The 18,772-nt window shown below is 45.1% G+C and overlaps 1 protein-coding gene across 1 annotated transcript in view; it reads left to right on the top strand.

Moving 5' to 3' along the window:
* The first annotated feature begins 347 nt into the window (after positions 1 to 347).
* The window catches only part of LOC147663694 (contactin-associated protein-like 2), a 542,132-nt gene continuing 523,707 nt past the window's right edge, over positions 348 to 18,772 (top strand). Inside the window, exons 1-2 of the mRNA XM_086950260.1 lie at positions 348 to 597; positions 9,924 to 10,117. Coding sequence (XP_086806386.1) covers positions 348 to 597; positions 9,924 to 10,117 — 444 coding nt within the window. The remainder of the gene's footprint in view (positions 598 to 9,923; positions 10,118 to 18,772) is intronic.

Raw genomic sequence — 18,772 nt, 5'->3', positions numbered from 1 at the left:
GTGGCAAGTGTACCCACTTCCCTTTTCTTACATGTAAGGCACCTCTAAGGTAGGTCCAAGGTGTACCCCCATGTGTTGCTTGAGGAGATTCTCCAACGGCTTGATGCAGAGTTGGCCTCCTGTTAAGAAGTTTCAGGAACACAAAGACTTCACCTGCAGCTTCCTGGAATTTGAATGCTGGGAGTTCTGAAAGCCCTGTGGTGCTAAACCCACTTCTGGGCCCTTGAAGGTTTTCCCTGCTGCAAAGAACTACACAGAACTAAAGAAATCTGCAAAGTCGATGCTTCACCCTTCGTGTGGCTGTATCTTCCGATGCAGCACTGCTGTGTAGTAGGAAATCCCGATGCATGGCCCATGTGGCCAAAGAAACCAACACAGCCCCTGTCAGTGATCCAAAAGAACTGCGGCATGCTGAGTCCAATGCACTGGTCTCCGAAGTCCTAGACCCCAGCACTGACTCCCGCGCAGGTCGTGCTGTGCCGCTGCAAGAAACAACGCATCATAGGACCGCGGCTGAAGAAATCGAACCAGCGCCTGTTTGTCACCACTGCATTGACCTCCAGCACATCTCGGTTTTCCACAAATCGTGCATGTATGGTATGCATCACTGATGTTGCACCCGCACACCAGAACTGGCCTGAAATCAATGCCTTACTTCCCCCTTCAGTCACTGTGTTTTCGGACTCTTCCCTCCTCTGCGGCAGTTTTCCCTGGTGGATGTTGATGCATTTGAGGCCTTTTGTGTAAAAATCACACATCCATAGATTTCTATGGACAGATTTATTTTTATTCTTTTAAAAAAAATTATTCTATTTATTAAACATAACAAGACATTGAATCAGTATTGCATCGACACAACTCACTAGATTTACCAGATGGTTACCGCGTATGAGACATCATAGGCGCTCATAAGTTAACATTTCCTCATCCAATCTCATCCAGGGTCCCCACCTCACTTTTCTGTCAATAGATGTTGACCCCCTAGCATGGGGCGCACCACAAATATTCCCCCTGAACGAGTTTCACTTGCCCCAGACCTTATCCCATTTCCGAGGGCACCCTCTATATTTATAGACCTCTGCTCAGCGACTATGCACTAGTCCATTTCTCTCTCCCATTCCATCAGGGTTGGTGACTCCTCTGCCCCCACCCCCTGGTAATGTTGCATTTGGCAATCATGAGGCCCATATTAGTCCAAAGTTGTTCAGTCTGGTTCATATCCTTTGCTTCCTATACATTCAATAGGCACAATGTTCGGGATAGTGGGATGACTCCGCCACATGCATCTGTCATACATTTGATTCTTGTTTCCCAGTATGCCTGAATCAGGCGACACTCCCAGGTCGGATGGTAAAAGGTGCCTATACTACCACATAGTCTTTTGCATTCAGTATCAACCAACTTTCCCATTTTGACCAGTGTAGTGCATGTGATTCTATGGACAGAATTGCTTGAAACCTTTTAAAAGTCATATTTTTTATTTATTTATTTATGTTTTTGTTGGCATTTCAAGAAGTGCCAACTAACAATAAACAAAACAGCAGTACCATGTAGTGAACCTCATATTCATCGATGTATAGGTGTCGTCCTCCTTCAAACAATATCAATACAATGCGGACAACATACATTACATAGTGTAAAGAAAGCATTTGTCTCATGTAGTCACATAAGGGCTCCGCATCGCAGCCAGTTTTACAGTGTCTCCGTACTGCATTCGTTTTTTGTTAGTGTCTCTACCCATCATTCTCATTATGGATCGTCCTCAACTATAGTGTTTAGCCAAGTAAGGAGAGGTTCCCAGATATCTTGGGGCGGGCTCTAGCTGACATCTGCTCCCAATATCCCTCCAGTTGCGCTGTGCAGTGGATTACACTCAGTAGCCAGCCCCTCACTGTCGGTGGGGAGGAGGCTTCCCATTGCAGAGCCACCTGCCGCTTAGCCATAAGCAAGAGCAGGGCTGCAAGTTTGCACCATCTTGGTGGGATCATATTCACAATCCCCAGCAGAGTAACGAGCGGTGTACTGGGGAGCTCCTGTCTGATGATGGTACTAATGTATTTGAGGGTGTGTTTCCAGAACTGAAAGTCATATTTTGAGTTGTGTATGTCGTATTTTTCAATTTTGTCATGTTTGGTTTAGATAAAGATACTTTATTTTTCCAAACTGGTGAGGTGTCCATTTGTAGTGTTTTCACTGTGTTACTGTATGTGTTATATACAAATGCTTTACACATTGCTCTGAGATAAGCCTGACTGCTCATGCCAAGCTACCAAGGGGATGAGTGGGGGTTATCTTGGGTGTTTAATCCCCAAATCCTGACTAGAAGGAGGGGTCCCTACTTGGGCATGGTCCAAACCACTGCCAACTAGAGGCCGCCATTTCTAACAAGATGCCAGCGTGGCATCTAACAGACCGTGGAGATGGGCATTACCACAATCTAGATGTGGGAGTATGAGGGTTGAACAGCTGTTCTGTTATGTATAAATGAAGGCTGATTAATTTATTTTATCAGTGGTGCTCCCTAACAATGAATACATGCAGAAACCTTAGCATAAAGCTTCTCAAAACTGCTTTGCTATTTATAAACCGATGCCCAGTCTTTTTTATATGACGGGATGCGCAGCATCCCTGCCATTCGATCAATGCAGGTTATGTATTTCATAGACAAGTACATAAACCAATCAACACTTTCAAAATGCATTGCTTCTTTAGTTCAAAGAGTAGCAGGAAGCCTGCTATTGATTTGTATTCCCATCATTGTGTTTCGCATGAGGGACTGGATCATGCCCTCCCTTTGTCGCTGCTGTGACTGTAAACTGTAGACTCTGCATGGATGAATGGTTGCCAGCAAAAAGGTTCCAACAAATCGAATTCCTCCTGTCCTCTACATTGTATCTGTTTCCCACAGAACAACACGAGCATCAGAATCTTTCATTTTGGTAATGTAATATAGATAGTCACTCAAATAGGGAAAGTTACAATGTAGCATTAGTGGAACCTTTTGCCATTACCTCAGAATCATGTTTGTCCTCAAGCGGGAGCCCATGGAGCGTTTCTCAGTGTAGTTTATCTTCAGATGTCATGGATTGCAAGCTTGTAAAGACCAAAAACATAACTCATTTAATAAAAGCTGTGTGCTGCTGTGCAGGTAATTTACCTTTGCTGCCAGCGGACTACACAGACGCAACAGACATTAGCACAACCCAAGCTTTTTCCTTACACTGATTTCTATCCCTGATGTCTCTGATTCATTACTGCTTGGGTATTACAAGGTGCCATATTTCATCTGGCCAGCAGGGGCATCCTTATCATTTTACAGAAATGTTCCTGCTGAATGACCATTTTCCCTAATATCAAACAGTAGCCTTTTTGCAGCCATTTTATGACAAGGCTACAGCATATGTGCCTCGGTGCTTTTTGTGTTGTTCCATTTATTTAGTTATTAAAGGTACTGCTATATTGCAGATCTGACCATATATATGGGCTGTGTGGTTCTTTACAATGAACATTGTAAGAGACAACAGTTCCAAAGAGATTATATGGCACCAGTCTAACTTTGTGGATCATTTTGAGTTTGGCAGTCAGCCCAATTTGGGTTTCCCTTCCTTTATGTAGTGTCAGGGGGACCATTCGGTTTATGCTGGAAAAGCCCCAGCTGGCACTGACAGTATGATCTTTTGACCTAATTGCCTGTTTGCCACATGCCCATCAGATTATATTGCTGGTAAACCACCACTTTTCAGTGCGGGCTGACTGCTGCACAAGGGATGGTGTGCCTGATGCTGAAAAATCTAAATAAGCTTCGTGCGCTGGGAGAAAATTCACTCATTTTTTGTTGTGTATAGGACACAAACTCCTGTTTTAGGAGTTTGAAACATGCCATGCAGGACGACGGCGGGACAACAGGTACAAGGCAGGCACTGACCAGAAAGACTGGTCATCCCCTTACCGCTTCCCTCCAGGAAGCCTTGGCTAATAACCCAAAGCGTATGCATGAGAAGGGAATCCCCCTCTCACATATAGAAAAACGCCTTAGTGTGTGTATCACATAGTCTGTACCACAACACTAGTCTGTTTTATTTCACCACACCTTTTTAAAAATCGGTCCTGAGGAAAGCCAGAATACTTTAAGGCACTGGCTGAAACATGTCGACCATCTGAAGGACGCAGGGGGCAGTAACTCGCCACCCTTACGCGTCCTGTAGCCTTACCTTTAACCGCTGGTGACGGCCCAGTTATTAAATTTTAATTTACCCTCGGGTACTGGGACCACCACCAAGTCGTTTTAAACCACAACTCACCCAACCTCACTGCACTCTCAGCAATATACCAGCTCCGCTGTAATCAGGCGTCGTAGCACACCCGGGACATACTAGGTGTCACTGGGTGGGCCCGATGATGAATCATGCCACCAACTAGGTTGGTGGGTGAGGGCTTCATGAATACACCAACAAGGTACCCGTGACAGAACTAATTTGAGTACTGTAACACTTTGGTCAACTTAAGCTAGTCCTTTTTGTTTAATCACATATAAACCCTAGGGGACTCGGACTAGCTACCTAGTCCTCTCTCTCCCTCTTGTTATACTCGCATGGCAAATTTCAGTGCCATCACTGGCAGCTGTGCTGGGGGCACCTGGTTTGACACCTTCCTGGTCGGATCTCTCTTAGAGAGATAACCAGAGGCTACTATCTAGCCTGACCTGGTGGGCAGGATAAGCCATGGATATTTATTTTAGTTAGGATTCCCTAAAAGATATAGCTACTTATACCCAGGGCTGGTAAATTAAATTCTACTAGTACTCTGCAGCACTCAGTGTGCCACCCACTGCAGCAGCCCTGTAAAGCATGTCTCGAGGCCTGACACTGCAGCTGAGTATGGTTTCAAACTGACATTTCGACCTGGAAAAATAAACCTTCTGCCATGATTAGAACTTTCCTTTTAATATTTATAAGTCACTTCTATGGCAGGCCTTAAAATCTATAGGACAGGATGCACAGTATGGAAAAGAAGGACATCTTAAGGCAATGAAAATCCTCCAAAGTTATTTTTCACTGTGTTAAAGCGGCCTCTCCCATAGATTAACACTGGTTTACACTATTGCATTTATTAAGTGCTAAATTCAGTTTGGGAATAGGTAGAAAAATATTTTGAGGGCTCATTTTAATAGTAATTTCAAATCCAACTTAACGATCAAGTCGGATATTACTATTTTGGCAATGAAACTCCTGGGCCCGCCTCACTTTGGTATATATAGTCAGGCAGGCCCCAAACCTAGTGGATCGGAAGGAACAACCAGAACTGGTTTAGTGGACTGACAAAGGATTACCCTCCACTCACAAGCTGGTACTAGAAATAAAAGTGGACACTGCAACCCTCTCCTCAAAATAATCCTGGACCTATGAAGAATTAGAAGAAGGACTAGCCTGCTGTCTGAAGAACCTGAAGGAAGACTTAACCAGTTTACCTTGAACCCTGGACCCCAGTAATGACTCCAAGGGTCAGTTGGCTGAATTCCTGCTTGAGCTACATGGACACAACATAGGCCCCTCTTCCTGCAATTGCCCAGTTGCTGTTGGCCCATGTTAGAGTGAGTCCTAACTCCTAAGTGATGCCACCCCAGGTCCTGGTCTTGGACCCTTTGCTGATTGAGTCCTATCCTCAAACTGCAAGAAGCAGGGCTTACAAACCTTTTGCCAACTTTCTGTTTGGGGAACCAATAAACCCCATGGTCACCATAGACACCGCAGCCATTATCTTTAAAAAGCCTGTTAGCTTCAACTTGTTGAATTTCCCCTCTGAAGGAGATCTGAATTCTAGAAAAGTTAGGAAATCCAAACGTTGAGTCTTTCTCCTGGACCAGCCACAAGCTGAAACCAATAAATGTCCAAGTCTTTTTGGGCATGGACTTTGGAATTTACCCACGCTGAGCTCTCCCACCTTTTTCGACGCACACACAGTAGTGTGCACTTTAGCAGCCCGCCATTGTCAAGCCATGCATTAGATCGAACTTGCAGATTGCCCAGCCGATTACTCTTTTTCGACCACTTTTTCTCCTTGAAAGTTTCTAAGTCAGAAGGTACACTTTACACCAGGTCAAACCTGGTTCCTGCATCTGCCCAGTTATCCATCATGGTTGGTTTTAACAATTGACTTTGACCTAGTCTAGTGTGATCAGATAATCACGATTGGAGCTTTGTGCTTTTTGGCACTATGTTGAATTTAAACTTTAAAAATGTTCACCTCTGATTCTGCGTATTGGAGTTTTTGTTGTTTTGTTATCATTATATTATTTGAATATTCTTTATTTTTCTAAATTCATTTGGGATTCCTCTTTTGTTATGTTTTTGCTTTATTTCTGTTTGAATTCTGCATAAATACTTTACACAGTACCTCTAAGTTAAGCCTATTTGCTCTATGCCATAGGTACCAGGGGGTACAACTCAGGTTAATTTCATGACTTTAGTGTTTCACTCTGACATTCACTTTGATTATTATTTCAAATGGATTATCTCCCCTTCAACCAATACTGCAATGGCTTCCATATATATTCTCTAGTTGGTCACTTTCAGAGCATATTCATGGCCCTTGGTGTTCCCTACGGAGCTAGTCTCTAACAATGTAAGTCCCTGATTCCAGAAAACTCATTGCATGTGATCCATATAGCTACATGAAACAGACTGCCTTCAACCATTGTCTTAGACTTAGGTGAGTGACACCTCATTATTAATGAGCTGTAGATGTGACATGTTAGTACTGTTGGGCACATAACTCTCAAATTGTGTCAGTGTGTACACATTTTTCACCCAGAGAAGCTAAATGATGGGTTAAGCAACTGCACCACAACTCTTAATGGGGTGAGCTTCATTAAGAGAGATTAAATGGTACTCAGCGTCAGGTTTTCATTATGAATGGTATTGAAAGCTGTTGGGAGTAACTGACTGGTCTATGCAATTCATGGAGTAATATGTATGGTCCTGTGCCTCTCAATGCATCAAAATCCCAATTTGCTGTTGTGTAATTTATAGCCTGCTGGGTTTTACTGTAGGGAATTGTATTTGTTTCTGGAATTTGTAGTTTCCTGCAAACCCTGAATCCTATTCCTGAGCATTGCTCTGAAGTCTTCCTTGCTGACACTGTCTATCACATATTTACATAAAGCAGTGAACACCCTTTTCAGAGACCTAATATAAGCAAGATTATTAGTGCCAGTGCTAAGAGCAGGACAAACTTAAACTTGTAGCTGCTAAAATCTCCTCATCTCCGGAGTAACTTGGCCACCTTTGCCCATCTCACTCTCTCTTCGTAGGGCCTCTTGATTACCTTTGTTTTAAGGAGAAAGTCATGTTGTTTTTGGCACAGGGGCAGATTTACCAGTTTCTCACGCAGTGCAATGCAGCTGCTTCAAATGCTTCGCTGCGTAAGGAGTAGAGAGCAGGAGAGTGACATATTTACAGAAATATGGTGCTCCCCTCCCCTCTCCCTAGCGCTGGTGCAGAAATGTACGGTTGTGTGCCATGGACACACCTTTGCAGCATAGTGACTCTAGCATAGGATTTGTACAGGAAGGATTCATTTCCAGTACAGAATAATATCCTTAGACTAACTTTAAAACCTTTTCCCACTTTGTATGTGTGCTGAACAGTCCAGCACACATGCAAAGTTGGAAAAGAAAGGAGAAATGAATAACAGCCTCACTGTGCCCATTCCAGGAACCATACCATACCTGTGTATCTGTATTACACAGCCAACAATCATTGTTTTTGCAGTGGTTGTTGACCGCAGTTTATTACTCATTACCTACGTCATCTTTGCACAACTCCCCTGGACACCTTCTCTGCCTGGGTCATAAATCATTATCATACATTATCACAATTGGTTATCAGTCAGTGTCATTTGGACCTCATAAATCATGGGTCATAAATCATTGTTTTTTTTGTTATAAATCGCTCTGCCGGAGCATCATAAATCATTGTCATAAATCATGGTCATAAATCATCTGGATGTCATAAATCATTTTGTCACACATCTGTCATCATTCTGGTGTCATAAATCATTCTGCATGGGCATCATGAATCATCAGCCATAATTCATCGGCTGGCCATAAATCACTGGTTTGTCTTTTTGCTCATTTGCATATCCTAGGGTCATAAATCACCCTGAAGCAGTTTAACGCTGAAGTACTAGTCCGAACTTGGCCCTGAGGTTCTGGAGCACTTTACACGAGCACCAGTTGTGTTAAATGAGGGCATTCTTTGTTAGTTAAGCATGGGGAGATCAAGTGATTTGCCCAGCATCACAGGATGTTCCGCGTCAATGCCCCTATTTGCACCCTGTTCATGCAGGTATTAAAACTCTTTAGATGGACACCAGTCCCATTACACAAGAATACATACATTTTTTATTTTTTGGTTTGCTGGTGAAGATGAAGCAATTTGTCAGAAGTGCCAGGAAGTTGAGCCGACCACGGGGATCGAACCTTGCACCCCAGCTCCAAAGTCGGCAGCTGTGACCGTAAGGTCACAACTTCTCCTTCATTTTAATTTTTCTTTGTAGCAGCCCAAGACCTTTTTACCAGTTACCCGCTGTCCTTCTTTTGATTTGCATGAAAATTACACAGTGTCCTTCACATCTAACATAAGCTTCGATTGGAATTCCATAGAGCATATTATCAAGCCATTATCACCACTTTATCGGCAGTTTCCTGCTGATAAAGCGGCAATGATGTTATCGCACAGGCTTGATAATATGCCCCATAATTTCATAATTCAGGGGCACATACTTGGGCGGTAAGAGACTGACGTTTGAAAAATATGGAGATAGCGCTGTCTGTCAGAGGCATTGTTTCTTTGTTTTTAAAGATAGTTGCTGATTATTTCATCAATAGAAAGTGGAAACATGAGTTCCATTGACTTCAGCCCCTTTGAGTTCTGTTATTTAGCACCGTATAGAACTGAGATCAACAGGACCTCCGCTTGAATGCGAGGTCATTAATCCGACCTTCGCTTGAATGTAAGTACAGTGCAACCACTGCAGCCAATAAGGCATCATTCCTTTACAGGAGCACAAGGGGTCACGTGGGTGACCATCTCCTAGACCAGGTTCTATTGAGGGCGACTTTCTCGGAAGTGATTGAATTGGGCTCCAGATCTTTTCACTTCCGGGGACACCCATAATGCACATAAATCAGTATTAAAATTCACAAATACTATTGTAGTGCAATCGTTCGGGAATGGGGTGTGGCATAATTTGGAAAATATGCGTGTCTAATTTCAGAAACAACTCAAAAAAAGGAAAGTTTCAAGCTTCAATGAAAACCAAGGCCAATTCTTTGCAATTACTTCAAAAGGCTAATTAGAAGGAAGGCTATTGTTTCACAACTCGCGTTGCGTGCCCTCAGAACAATGACGCGGAAGATGGCCTCAGATGGCAGACGTCTTTCATTTCATTCAGCTGTATACCTTTTCACGAACCACACAACCTCTCTTGCAGGGAGCGCCATTTCACTCTGACAATGTGAAATCAAAGATAAAAGCACACATGAAGTGCAGGCGCTCGGGGGACCGCCACAGAGAACTGTATGTCGGAGAAAGTCAGAGCTTTCCAATTACATTTTGACATATACTTATAAGATCTCGTTCAGACATTAAAAAAGCATTTTCTCGTTAGTAGGGTTTCTCATTAAAGAGCACAATTACATCATAAAAAGGTTAAAGTAACAATGTGAATCAAATTCGATAACATAATGGATTTCCAACAGCTCACATGAGGCAATTATTGGAGTTCTGGGACATGTTTATGATGTATAGCGAGTCAGAAGGTTAGCAATGAATTTTCTGCCTTCATGCTGTGAGTATTTTGTAATAGCTGACTTTTAAAAATGTCCAACATTATATTTAATGCCCTGTCCTCCTTCCTCCTAGGTGCTGGTGGATGGTCCCCTTTGGACAGTGATAATTACCAGTGGTTGCAAGTGGATTTTGGGAACCGCAAACAGATCTCTTCAATTGCAACCCAGGGCCGGTACAGCAGCTCAGACTGGCTGACCCAATATCGGGTGCTGTACAGTGACACAGGTCGAAACTGGAAGCCTTATAATCAGGATGGAAATATTTGGGTAAGTAGCTAAGCAACATCTGATGATCTGCACTGTCTTCAAGATCCATGACAATTACAAGCACTGGTAAAGCCTGTAGGTCTAGCCTTGGCAGACTAGTGTGATGGTTAATGTTTTTTATTTTTTTATTTTTATATAGCTAATAAGGAGACATGTGGTCATCTAACTGAGGACCTAATTATGTCAAGAAAACCACTGCCTTGAACCCCAAAAGCACTGCTCAATGAATATATCATGAATATTTAATCAAACATGTAGTGAATCTATCACATATGAAAAATCGTTCATGTTATTTAAACAATTTTACACAATTGTACTCCGAACAATATCCTGATTTATAAGCATATAGACCACAATCGTGGTTTCTTCTTCTTCAAATCCAATTGAATGAATCAACTTTTTATTTCAAATCAATAATGTGTTCATCTATGCCGGTGCATGTAAATTCAATTGTAACATATTCCATCACAATCACAGTCTTCTGTTGAAGCCCAATGAATTATGGGAAGATTTACCTTCTTCAGGGGATTATATTTACAACAATAATCAACAATAATAAACAAAAAATGCCACGTTAACCGCAACAATTTGAATCACATATTTTCAAACAATAATGCCCAAATGATAATATCCTTAATGTTACACTTTGCTGATTTATAACTTGAAGACATGAGTTATTCCCCTAAATGAACACCAGAAGAGAACAGAAAAAAAAAAGAAAAATCCTAACAACCTTATAACACAGAGTGCAAAAATGTGCCACATGCTAATCTCCTTAGGTTCATACAGACCATAGTGCTTCACTTGTTAAAATCTATCCTGTTAACATTTATGTATAATTCAGTGATGTTAACATGCTATCCCAAAATTAGCACACCCACTTGTGCAACTAAATTACTCTGCTGAAACTCATTTTGTGATCAAGAACATTCTTTTCGTCCTGCTCTGTCGGAAACTGAAAAACAAAGTATTGTCTAAACAAACCGTATACCTCTTGATTACACCATGCTGAAAGTTCACACTAATGTTCCTTCTGCCTACCAGATCATTTAAAGCCAGTTACTCTGTTCCACCCTCAGAGTATAATATCTCTCACAGTGTTGAGACTGCTAACTGCAAACTCCTCCTGCATGATAGGAATGTGGAAGAGGTGTGGCACAGCGGCCAGGGTACCTGCCTCCGGACCACGGGGTTCGTGGTTTGATCCCTGGTGCCGGTGGCAGGTTAGTTCAGCACCATGTGACTTTGGGCAATAGCTCGCTTAATTTTCCCGACGGCCCCCAGCGCCTTGACACCCTCGGGTAATAATGCGCTTTACAAGTACTGGATTTCCTTTCATGATACAAAATACCAATGTAAACCAGTCTGCAACACAACCTGTCCTCCCAGATTGCACTACACACTTAGGGGTCTATTAGGATGGTGGGTGGACTCCAGTCTGCCCGCCAGTGGTGCGGCAGTCCTGCACCGCCAATTAGGATGCCACAGTGGTGGTGGCATCCAATGAAGCAGCACCCGCCACAATGCAATATATGCATGTTGTGCATTGGCATTCACAACCGCACGGTGCCTGCCACCTTGTCCATGCCAATGTTAGGGGGGTACCATGGTACCTCCAAGTGCTGCACCCCACCCCCTCAACCCCCTGGGGGCCCGCAACAGGCCCCCAAAGAAAACTCTGCATGTCTTTCCATGGCGGAGTCTCCGCCATAGAAAGGCATTGAAAATGCCACATCATAATATGGATGGTGGTGCCTGCAAGGCACTGTCACCATGTTATGGGCCTTTTCCGCCCAACGGAAAAGCGTCAGACGGTCTTTCCGTCTGCCGTGTTCCCCCCCCTGCCATGCAAATGTGTTGGGGGGTAAAAGGCCGTACGGCCGGATGATTTGGTATGCGGATTGCCACCGCCGATAGGGCGGTGGCGATCCACTTGCCATCCTAATAGACCTCCTCAAATGTGCTATTGCTAATTTTATTATGATTAAAATGTTATAGAATAAGGGTGTTGTGATATCGTAGATGTTCACGTATAGAGACTAGTGAGCATACTAATGGATCCACAGAGAAGGGAGCATAGCATATTTCAAGATGGTGGCTGATAATAACTGGAGAGGAGTCCTTTGTTTATGTTGTTAACCGCATGATTGAAATTCTGCATGCACCAGTAAGCGTTTGAATACTCGGTCATGGATGAAGAGTAAGCACTGAGAAAGAAGAGGACAACTGAGATGTTAGTTAAGAAGAGTAGCGAGGTAGGTTTTATTTTGGAGATTGCGAGTAGAGAACCAATCATGTATATCTCAGTCACTTTATTGTCTGACCTAAATATTTTAATTGGAATCTAATCTGCACTAGCCCATACCTGAACATCTGTCCACCATGATGCTATTTTGAAGGGTTGCAAGCTGATCCAATAGATAGAAATCCAGCTCTTTTTTTTATCAGTAGCCTCGAAGTTCATCTTAGCTTATCAACCACCCCTTGGCAGTATCCAGACAGTTGAGCACAACTCCAGGTCACATGTAGAAAGTCTAAGGGGTATATTTACAAGGCAATTGCGCCATCGGAACACCACTTTTTTTTAAATGTTCCATTGAACCATAGACATGTCCTTACAAATGTTGGAACAGATGTAACCACCATGATATTTGGATTTTTGAATCATGTTATTTTTTCAGATGGTTGCTGTGTAAGGAAAATATGGAAGGCAAAATTGAAACAACCCTTTCTATTTAGGGTGAGAAGAGAGTCTGCCTCCTCTTTTCATGAATTGATTGCATATATGCTTCAGTGGGTGATCAGGCACGACATTATGTCTAATATTAATTTAATAGTTAACCGATTCAATGTAAACTATAAAAAAGACCTAACACACTCATTGGATGATGTTATCAGTGATGTCCTCAATGATGTCAATTGAGATGTCATCAGTGAGGTCATAAATTATGTCATATATCATTTCATGAGTGAAACAATATGTGAGATCATGAACAATGCATGGCAGGAATGCAAATTATAATTAGCTCTGGTGAATTTCTGTGTCTTCTTTTAGTTCAAAACATTAATGTTGTCACTGACATGTTCACCTACTATAACGTTACTTCAATCTTTGGCTTTTTTAGTTAATTACAAAGGGTTCTTTTCTTCTTAAACAGAAACAAAGCTTTTTATCCCACCTAACTATAACATTAGAGCAACCTTTGGATTCAGTGAATTGACCAAAGTCTTGCCGTCAGGCTCTATGTCTAACTACCACAGGCAGCCAAACCCAAGCTGTGCACAGCCTTTGAACATGAGCAGGCGTAGGCACAGGGTCTGACTTGCAGCCAGGCCCTGCTTCCAACTTCCTGAACACAGCCAACCCCATGCTGCACACAGCCTTTGGCCGGGCACAGCAGGGTGTTGTCCACAGAGCTACACAGCCCTCTTCCCTGTACCTCTATAGGCCCTATGGACCCCATCCCATGAGAGCCATACCTCATTGTTTAGGGTAGTATCCCATCCCCAGGGCAAATTTTATTTTAAAGTGGAGGTGGGCACTCGTCCTCCTCCACCTGGCTTTATTGGGCCCTGGGAACACAAACCCTGGGGCTGTACCTCATTGTATAGGTTAAGCGGGGCATGTGGACCCATTCCCCAAGGCTCCTTATCCCATGGGCAACCTATCTCTCAGGGCAGAATTCAGTTTAAAGGGGAGGGGGGACGTGTGGACCCTATTAGGCCCAGGGAATGCCATTCCGCAGGCCTTATTTATTTGAAAGCGAGGGGCCCACGCAGCACCCTTCCCTGAGCTTTATTAGGCCCTAGGGACCCATGCCCATAGCCATTTTGATTAATAAAAGGCGGAGGCATAGGCCCCCTCCCAGCCTTCTTGGACCCTGTGAACCACATCCCTGGGTCTTTTTTTGCTAAGTGGAGGGGGCCATCGGTCCCCCGCCCCAGGGGCTATAACTCAATGTGTGGGGTAGAGGGGCCACATGGACCTACTTTCTGAGCCTCAATAGTCCATTGGGACCCGGTCTCCCAGGGCTGTATTCAGTTTAAAGGAGAGGGGGGCTGTGTGGCCCCCTTCCTTGAGTCTTTTAGGACCTGAAAACCCCATCTCCCAGGGCCGTATTTTTTAAAAGGGGAGGGGGCCATGCAGCCCCCTTCCCCAAGCTTTATGAGGCCCTATGGAGCCCACCCTCTAGGGCCATTTAAAAGGGGCTCAATGGCTCCCTTCCCCCGCCTCCTTGGGCACTGGGGACCATATCCCCAAGGGTGTTTTTGTTATTTAAAGGGGAGTGGGCCTCGTGGATCGCCTCCTCGAGCTTCATTGGTCCAAAAGGGACCCTATCCCTCAGGGCCGTATTTATTTTAAAGAGGGGGAAGTTTGGCCCCTCTTGCCAAGCCTTATATGACTCAGAGGACCCATTCCCTGGGCCAGTCCAAGGAAAAGGGAGTGAGGCTGTGTGGCACCCCATCCATGTGGCTGATTAGGCCCTGTCCCCACTCCGGGTGCCCTGCAATTAATATAGGTGGTGTGCTGGTGACCACCCAGGGCACCCACAAACAGCATGTTGGGAGCCACAAGGGAGTGCCAGGGTCTCTGTGGCCCCTGCCAGCTCACCACATGGTGCTGGAGCCGGCTTTGCTCCTGCCCAGAAGAAGCAGCTATTTATGCTGTTCCCTATGGGTGGGAGGAACATTTTGTTCTGTTTCCCTGTCCACATCATTGCAGGCAGGGAAACTTACCTAAAGTTGGCTTGCACCCAGCGGGAGAATTTTTAAAGCTCCTGCCCACTGGGAGCAAACCTAGGGGTCCATTAGGATGGCGGGCGGGCTTTGGCTGCCCGCCACCCTAACGGAGAAGTGGACCGCCCGCTAACAGTGCAGGGGTCCCGACATAGGCATTAGGATGCGCCCGCCATGCAGGCGGGCGCATCCTGTATGTTTACCATTGCAGCGGACGGAGCAGAATTCTCCGCCAGCCGCAATGGTAAAAGTGCACATTGTGCTTTTCAAAGGGCAACATGACAGGCACCGCGCGGTGCCTGCCATGTTGCACTTTGAAATGCGGGGAGTACCATAGGTACCCCCCATGTGCACCCCCCCAAGCCACGAACTCCCAGGGGGCCCGCAACGGGCCCCCGCAGGGAGTCTTCGCATGCCTTTCCGTAGCGGCATTGCCGCCATGGAAAGGCATTGTCCACAGCCCATTGTAATATGTCGGGCGGTGTCTAACAGACACCGCCACCATGTTACTGGTTTTCCACCCCGGCCGCAAGGCGACCGGGGCGGAAAACATGCGGGCAGTGTTTGTCACCGCTGCGGTCCCTCCTGCCATACTAATGTGGCGGGGGGAATTGGGCTGATGATGTCGGGCGGATTTCCGATTTCCGGTGGCTACCGCCAGGCTGGCGGTAGCCACCGCCAGCCTGGCGGAAGAAATCCGCCCGACATCATAATGGACCCCCTAGTGTTTGCTACCGTTTGGCAGGAGATGTGAAAATGCTGCCGACAGAAAGGAGCAAACACAAGTTTCCATGCCCAAGTTAGTGAGGGCAGGGAAACTACTTTGTCACTGGGGTGGGGCACATTAGTGGGCAGGTCCTGGGGGGTGATGTCCCTCGGGCCAATAAAGGCTCCGGTATAGGGCCAGCGCTGTTCCACTCCCTTTTCATTTAAGTAGCGGCCCAGGGCCTTTTAAAGTTTTGAGGAGGGGGTGCCTGCCTCCTCTCCCTAATAAACATTTGGCCCCAGGGGTTGGGGTTGCCATGGCAAAATACAGCTTAGGGAGGTAGGGTAGGCACCCCCCCTAAAAAATGTATTGGCCCCCAAAGGATAGGGTCCCAAAGGCCAAAAACGGCTCGAAAATGGCTTAGGGAGGGGGGCCATATGCCCCTTTACCTTTATAAAAAGATTGGGTCCTGGGATATGGGGACCCTGGGGCCCTGGAAATGGCTTGGGGAGGGCAACTATATGTGTGGGTTCACTGCAAAATCCAACTTTTTTAACCCTACCCACTTATCTTTTTTGTCTAAACTTCCGGACAGGGCACTAAATCCCAGAGTCCTGTACAACTGCTAGTTTTTCTCATGTTGCTGGCAGCCAATCAGAGCGCTCACTCCAGTGGGAGTCTGAGTCCTGCTTGAGCGAGACGGCTCAAGGAAAAAATGCTCCCTGTGCCATCAGAACACTATTTTTAGATTGCCGTGCCACCAGAACTGTTACTAGCCTCTTGTGAACCCAACTGTCCAGATATACAATTATTTCTGTACCTTAATTTCTCAACAATTACTGAATTTATTTACATCAAATCACAAAAAGCAAGTTTTCTGGATCAAGATCTAGCTTCCTGCTAACAATCGTGTGATTCTGTTCAGCAGATTTAACAGTAGCTTTGTCTAAAAAAAGTCTATGGAAAATGCATGTAGATTTTGCAGTTTGGAACCACCCCTTTTTCTCATCTTCCACTTGATGGATCACCCCAAAACGTTCCCAGCACAAACTATGGAGAGTAGAGCAATCTTTTGGTGGCAATTCATCAAACTGTGCCAAACGTATTAGCAACACAGAAAACACATTTTCTATACAAAAGCAGGCCTAATTATAACTACCCTGTGGCAATATATATAATGTAAACTTTTTATGTAGACTGAACTAAACATTTCTATGGCCTGTGGGAGGGTCAAGGTATTCATAATGCTTCAACCACTCCAGTCTCCTCTTCACATTACTCTCTTCTACAGCCTCTGAGACGCAATCTCCAAATCTCACACCTCATATCTTTCCTCTTCAGCACCTTTGTAGGTCTTGCGTAGTGATGCAGCGCATGTGATGCACGCTTTGCGAGGCATGGTGTATATACTATAGTGAGGAAGCTTTGCATAAGCTCCTCCCACTCCACCCATTTTTTTGTTTGGCTTACAGCCTAAATGCTGTCTACTGATTGGTTTCTGTCTTGTTAGTCCCTCCGCCTGACGGGCATGGCGTAATTTGTATGCATCCGAGGCTATTGACCCCTTCACTGTACATCATTTTTCCCTCTGTGTTTCCCCCCCCCCCGCCCCCTCAGGCAGTCTGTGATTTTCTGCCAACCCCTCACCCCCCTCACCCCGTTTGTGCCTTTTTTAACAGCCCCACTCACGTTTCCTATTCAATACGTCTCGCGTAAGCGTGAGTCGTATTGTATTGCAAATGCTTGTTTAAAATAGTGTGCATTAACATGTGCACGCTGCCTTAATCTTCTAGGCATGCGCCAAAAGTCGGCACGCTCGTGTATTCCCTGGCTCACCCGAAGTTACCTGCAGCTCTGTTGCTGGTTTTGTTTAGCAACGCATGAGGCAGCTTTCTCATTGCTGTCCTTCCCCCAGGCGCCGCGCATAACATTCAGCATTATCAACACGGCCGCTGCTCTGCAATCATGGCGGTAGTGGAGACACTCTCACCGGACTGGGAGTTTGACCGCATAGACAAGGGCTCACATAGTAAGGGGGCGAGAGCAGAGAGCGATTTGTATTGTCCGTGCTTGGTAATCAAGGGTGAGGCTATAAGAGGAAGGGGAGAGGAGTCTCTGTGTCTGTAATTTCCTTGGATGGGTTAGGATCAGCTTTGACAGGTTACACGAGATGATCACATGAGGAGCGGTTCGGATAACATAGCTTCCTTTCTTGTGCTCTCATGCACACTGTTTTACTCTGCTACATGAGTCTTGTACTTCGTTAGACAGCGCCCTTGCAAACCTATCAGTACTCTACTCCCCTGTACTTCCAGTGCCCCCCCTTCTATGTTTATACCAAGCGTCTCGTTTCTTGGAAAGATAATCACGTCACTGGAGCCCGCAAATGTGTCATTGAGCTTCAGTGAAGACATCAGTGTTATGGCGCGCCCTTTTTGTGCTGGGAGGGTACACAGGTGAACAGAGCCTGACCACCGCTGAGCTGAGGGCTGGGGGGTTTGTTGGGTATCACGGCCTGATGAGCACAGACGAAGGGCATTGGACTCGTACGTCTATAAGGCTGTTAGTAAAAAGACTCATGTAAATAGCCGTGGGACACATCCCAGAGGTGAAAGGAAGACATTTCTTGCAAAATTGGTGCCAGGAAGAAGTGCACATGGAGTGTAAATGGAACCACACATGGAGTGTAAATGGAGAAGAGGAGAGGTCGAGTAGGCTTGCTTCCATGATATTCTGCCTTAGCACCGTTTCTCCCAGGAACATACCTCTGATGAGTTAATTCCTTTAGACATGCTTAGAAAATGTATTGGAGAGACATTTACTAACTCGGTCCATACAAACAGGTACTATTCTAATATCCCCTCCCCACATCAGTTTACTGCTGTGACTCGTGCACCCTTGGAACTTATGCCAACTTTGCCAGCCGGTGGTGCGCCAAAAAAAAGCCAACCAAGGCTGGGAAGCACCGGAAGGGCCTACACCCCTGGGGCCTTGCAGGACTCTGACGTTCGCAAAGAGCTGGCAAGTCGCCGATGTGCGTTAGTGGCTGCCTCAGCCTTTCCCTGTGATGTTGAAATATTAGGAAAAAGCTGTTTTCTTTCCTCCACATTATATGTGCAAAAATGCTATTTTCCTTCAGAACCCTGTATTCTAGGCAGCGCGGACTTTGTCTCTAGTATTCTTCCAATTGTTAATAACAATTAAATCAATTT

The sequence above is a fragment of the Lissotriton vulgaris genome, unplaced genomic scaffold, assembly GCF_964263255.1.
Source record: "Lissotriton vulgaris unplaced genomic scaffold, aLisVul1.2 SCAFFOLD_1006, whole genome shotgun sequence".
NCBI classification, from domain to species: domain Eukaryota; kingdom Metazoa; phylum Chordata; class Amphibia; order Caudata; family Salamandridae; genus Lissotriton; species Lissotriton vulgaris.
The sequence above is the reverse complement of the archived record's forward strand: the minus strand, read 5'-3'. Positions and strand labels throughout refer to the sequence as shown.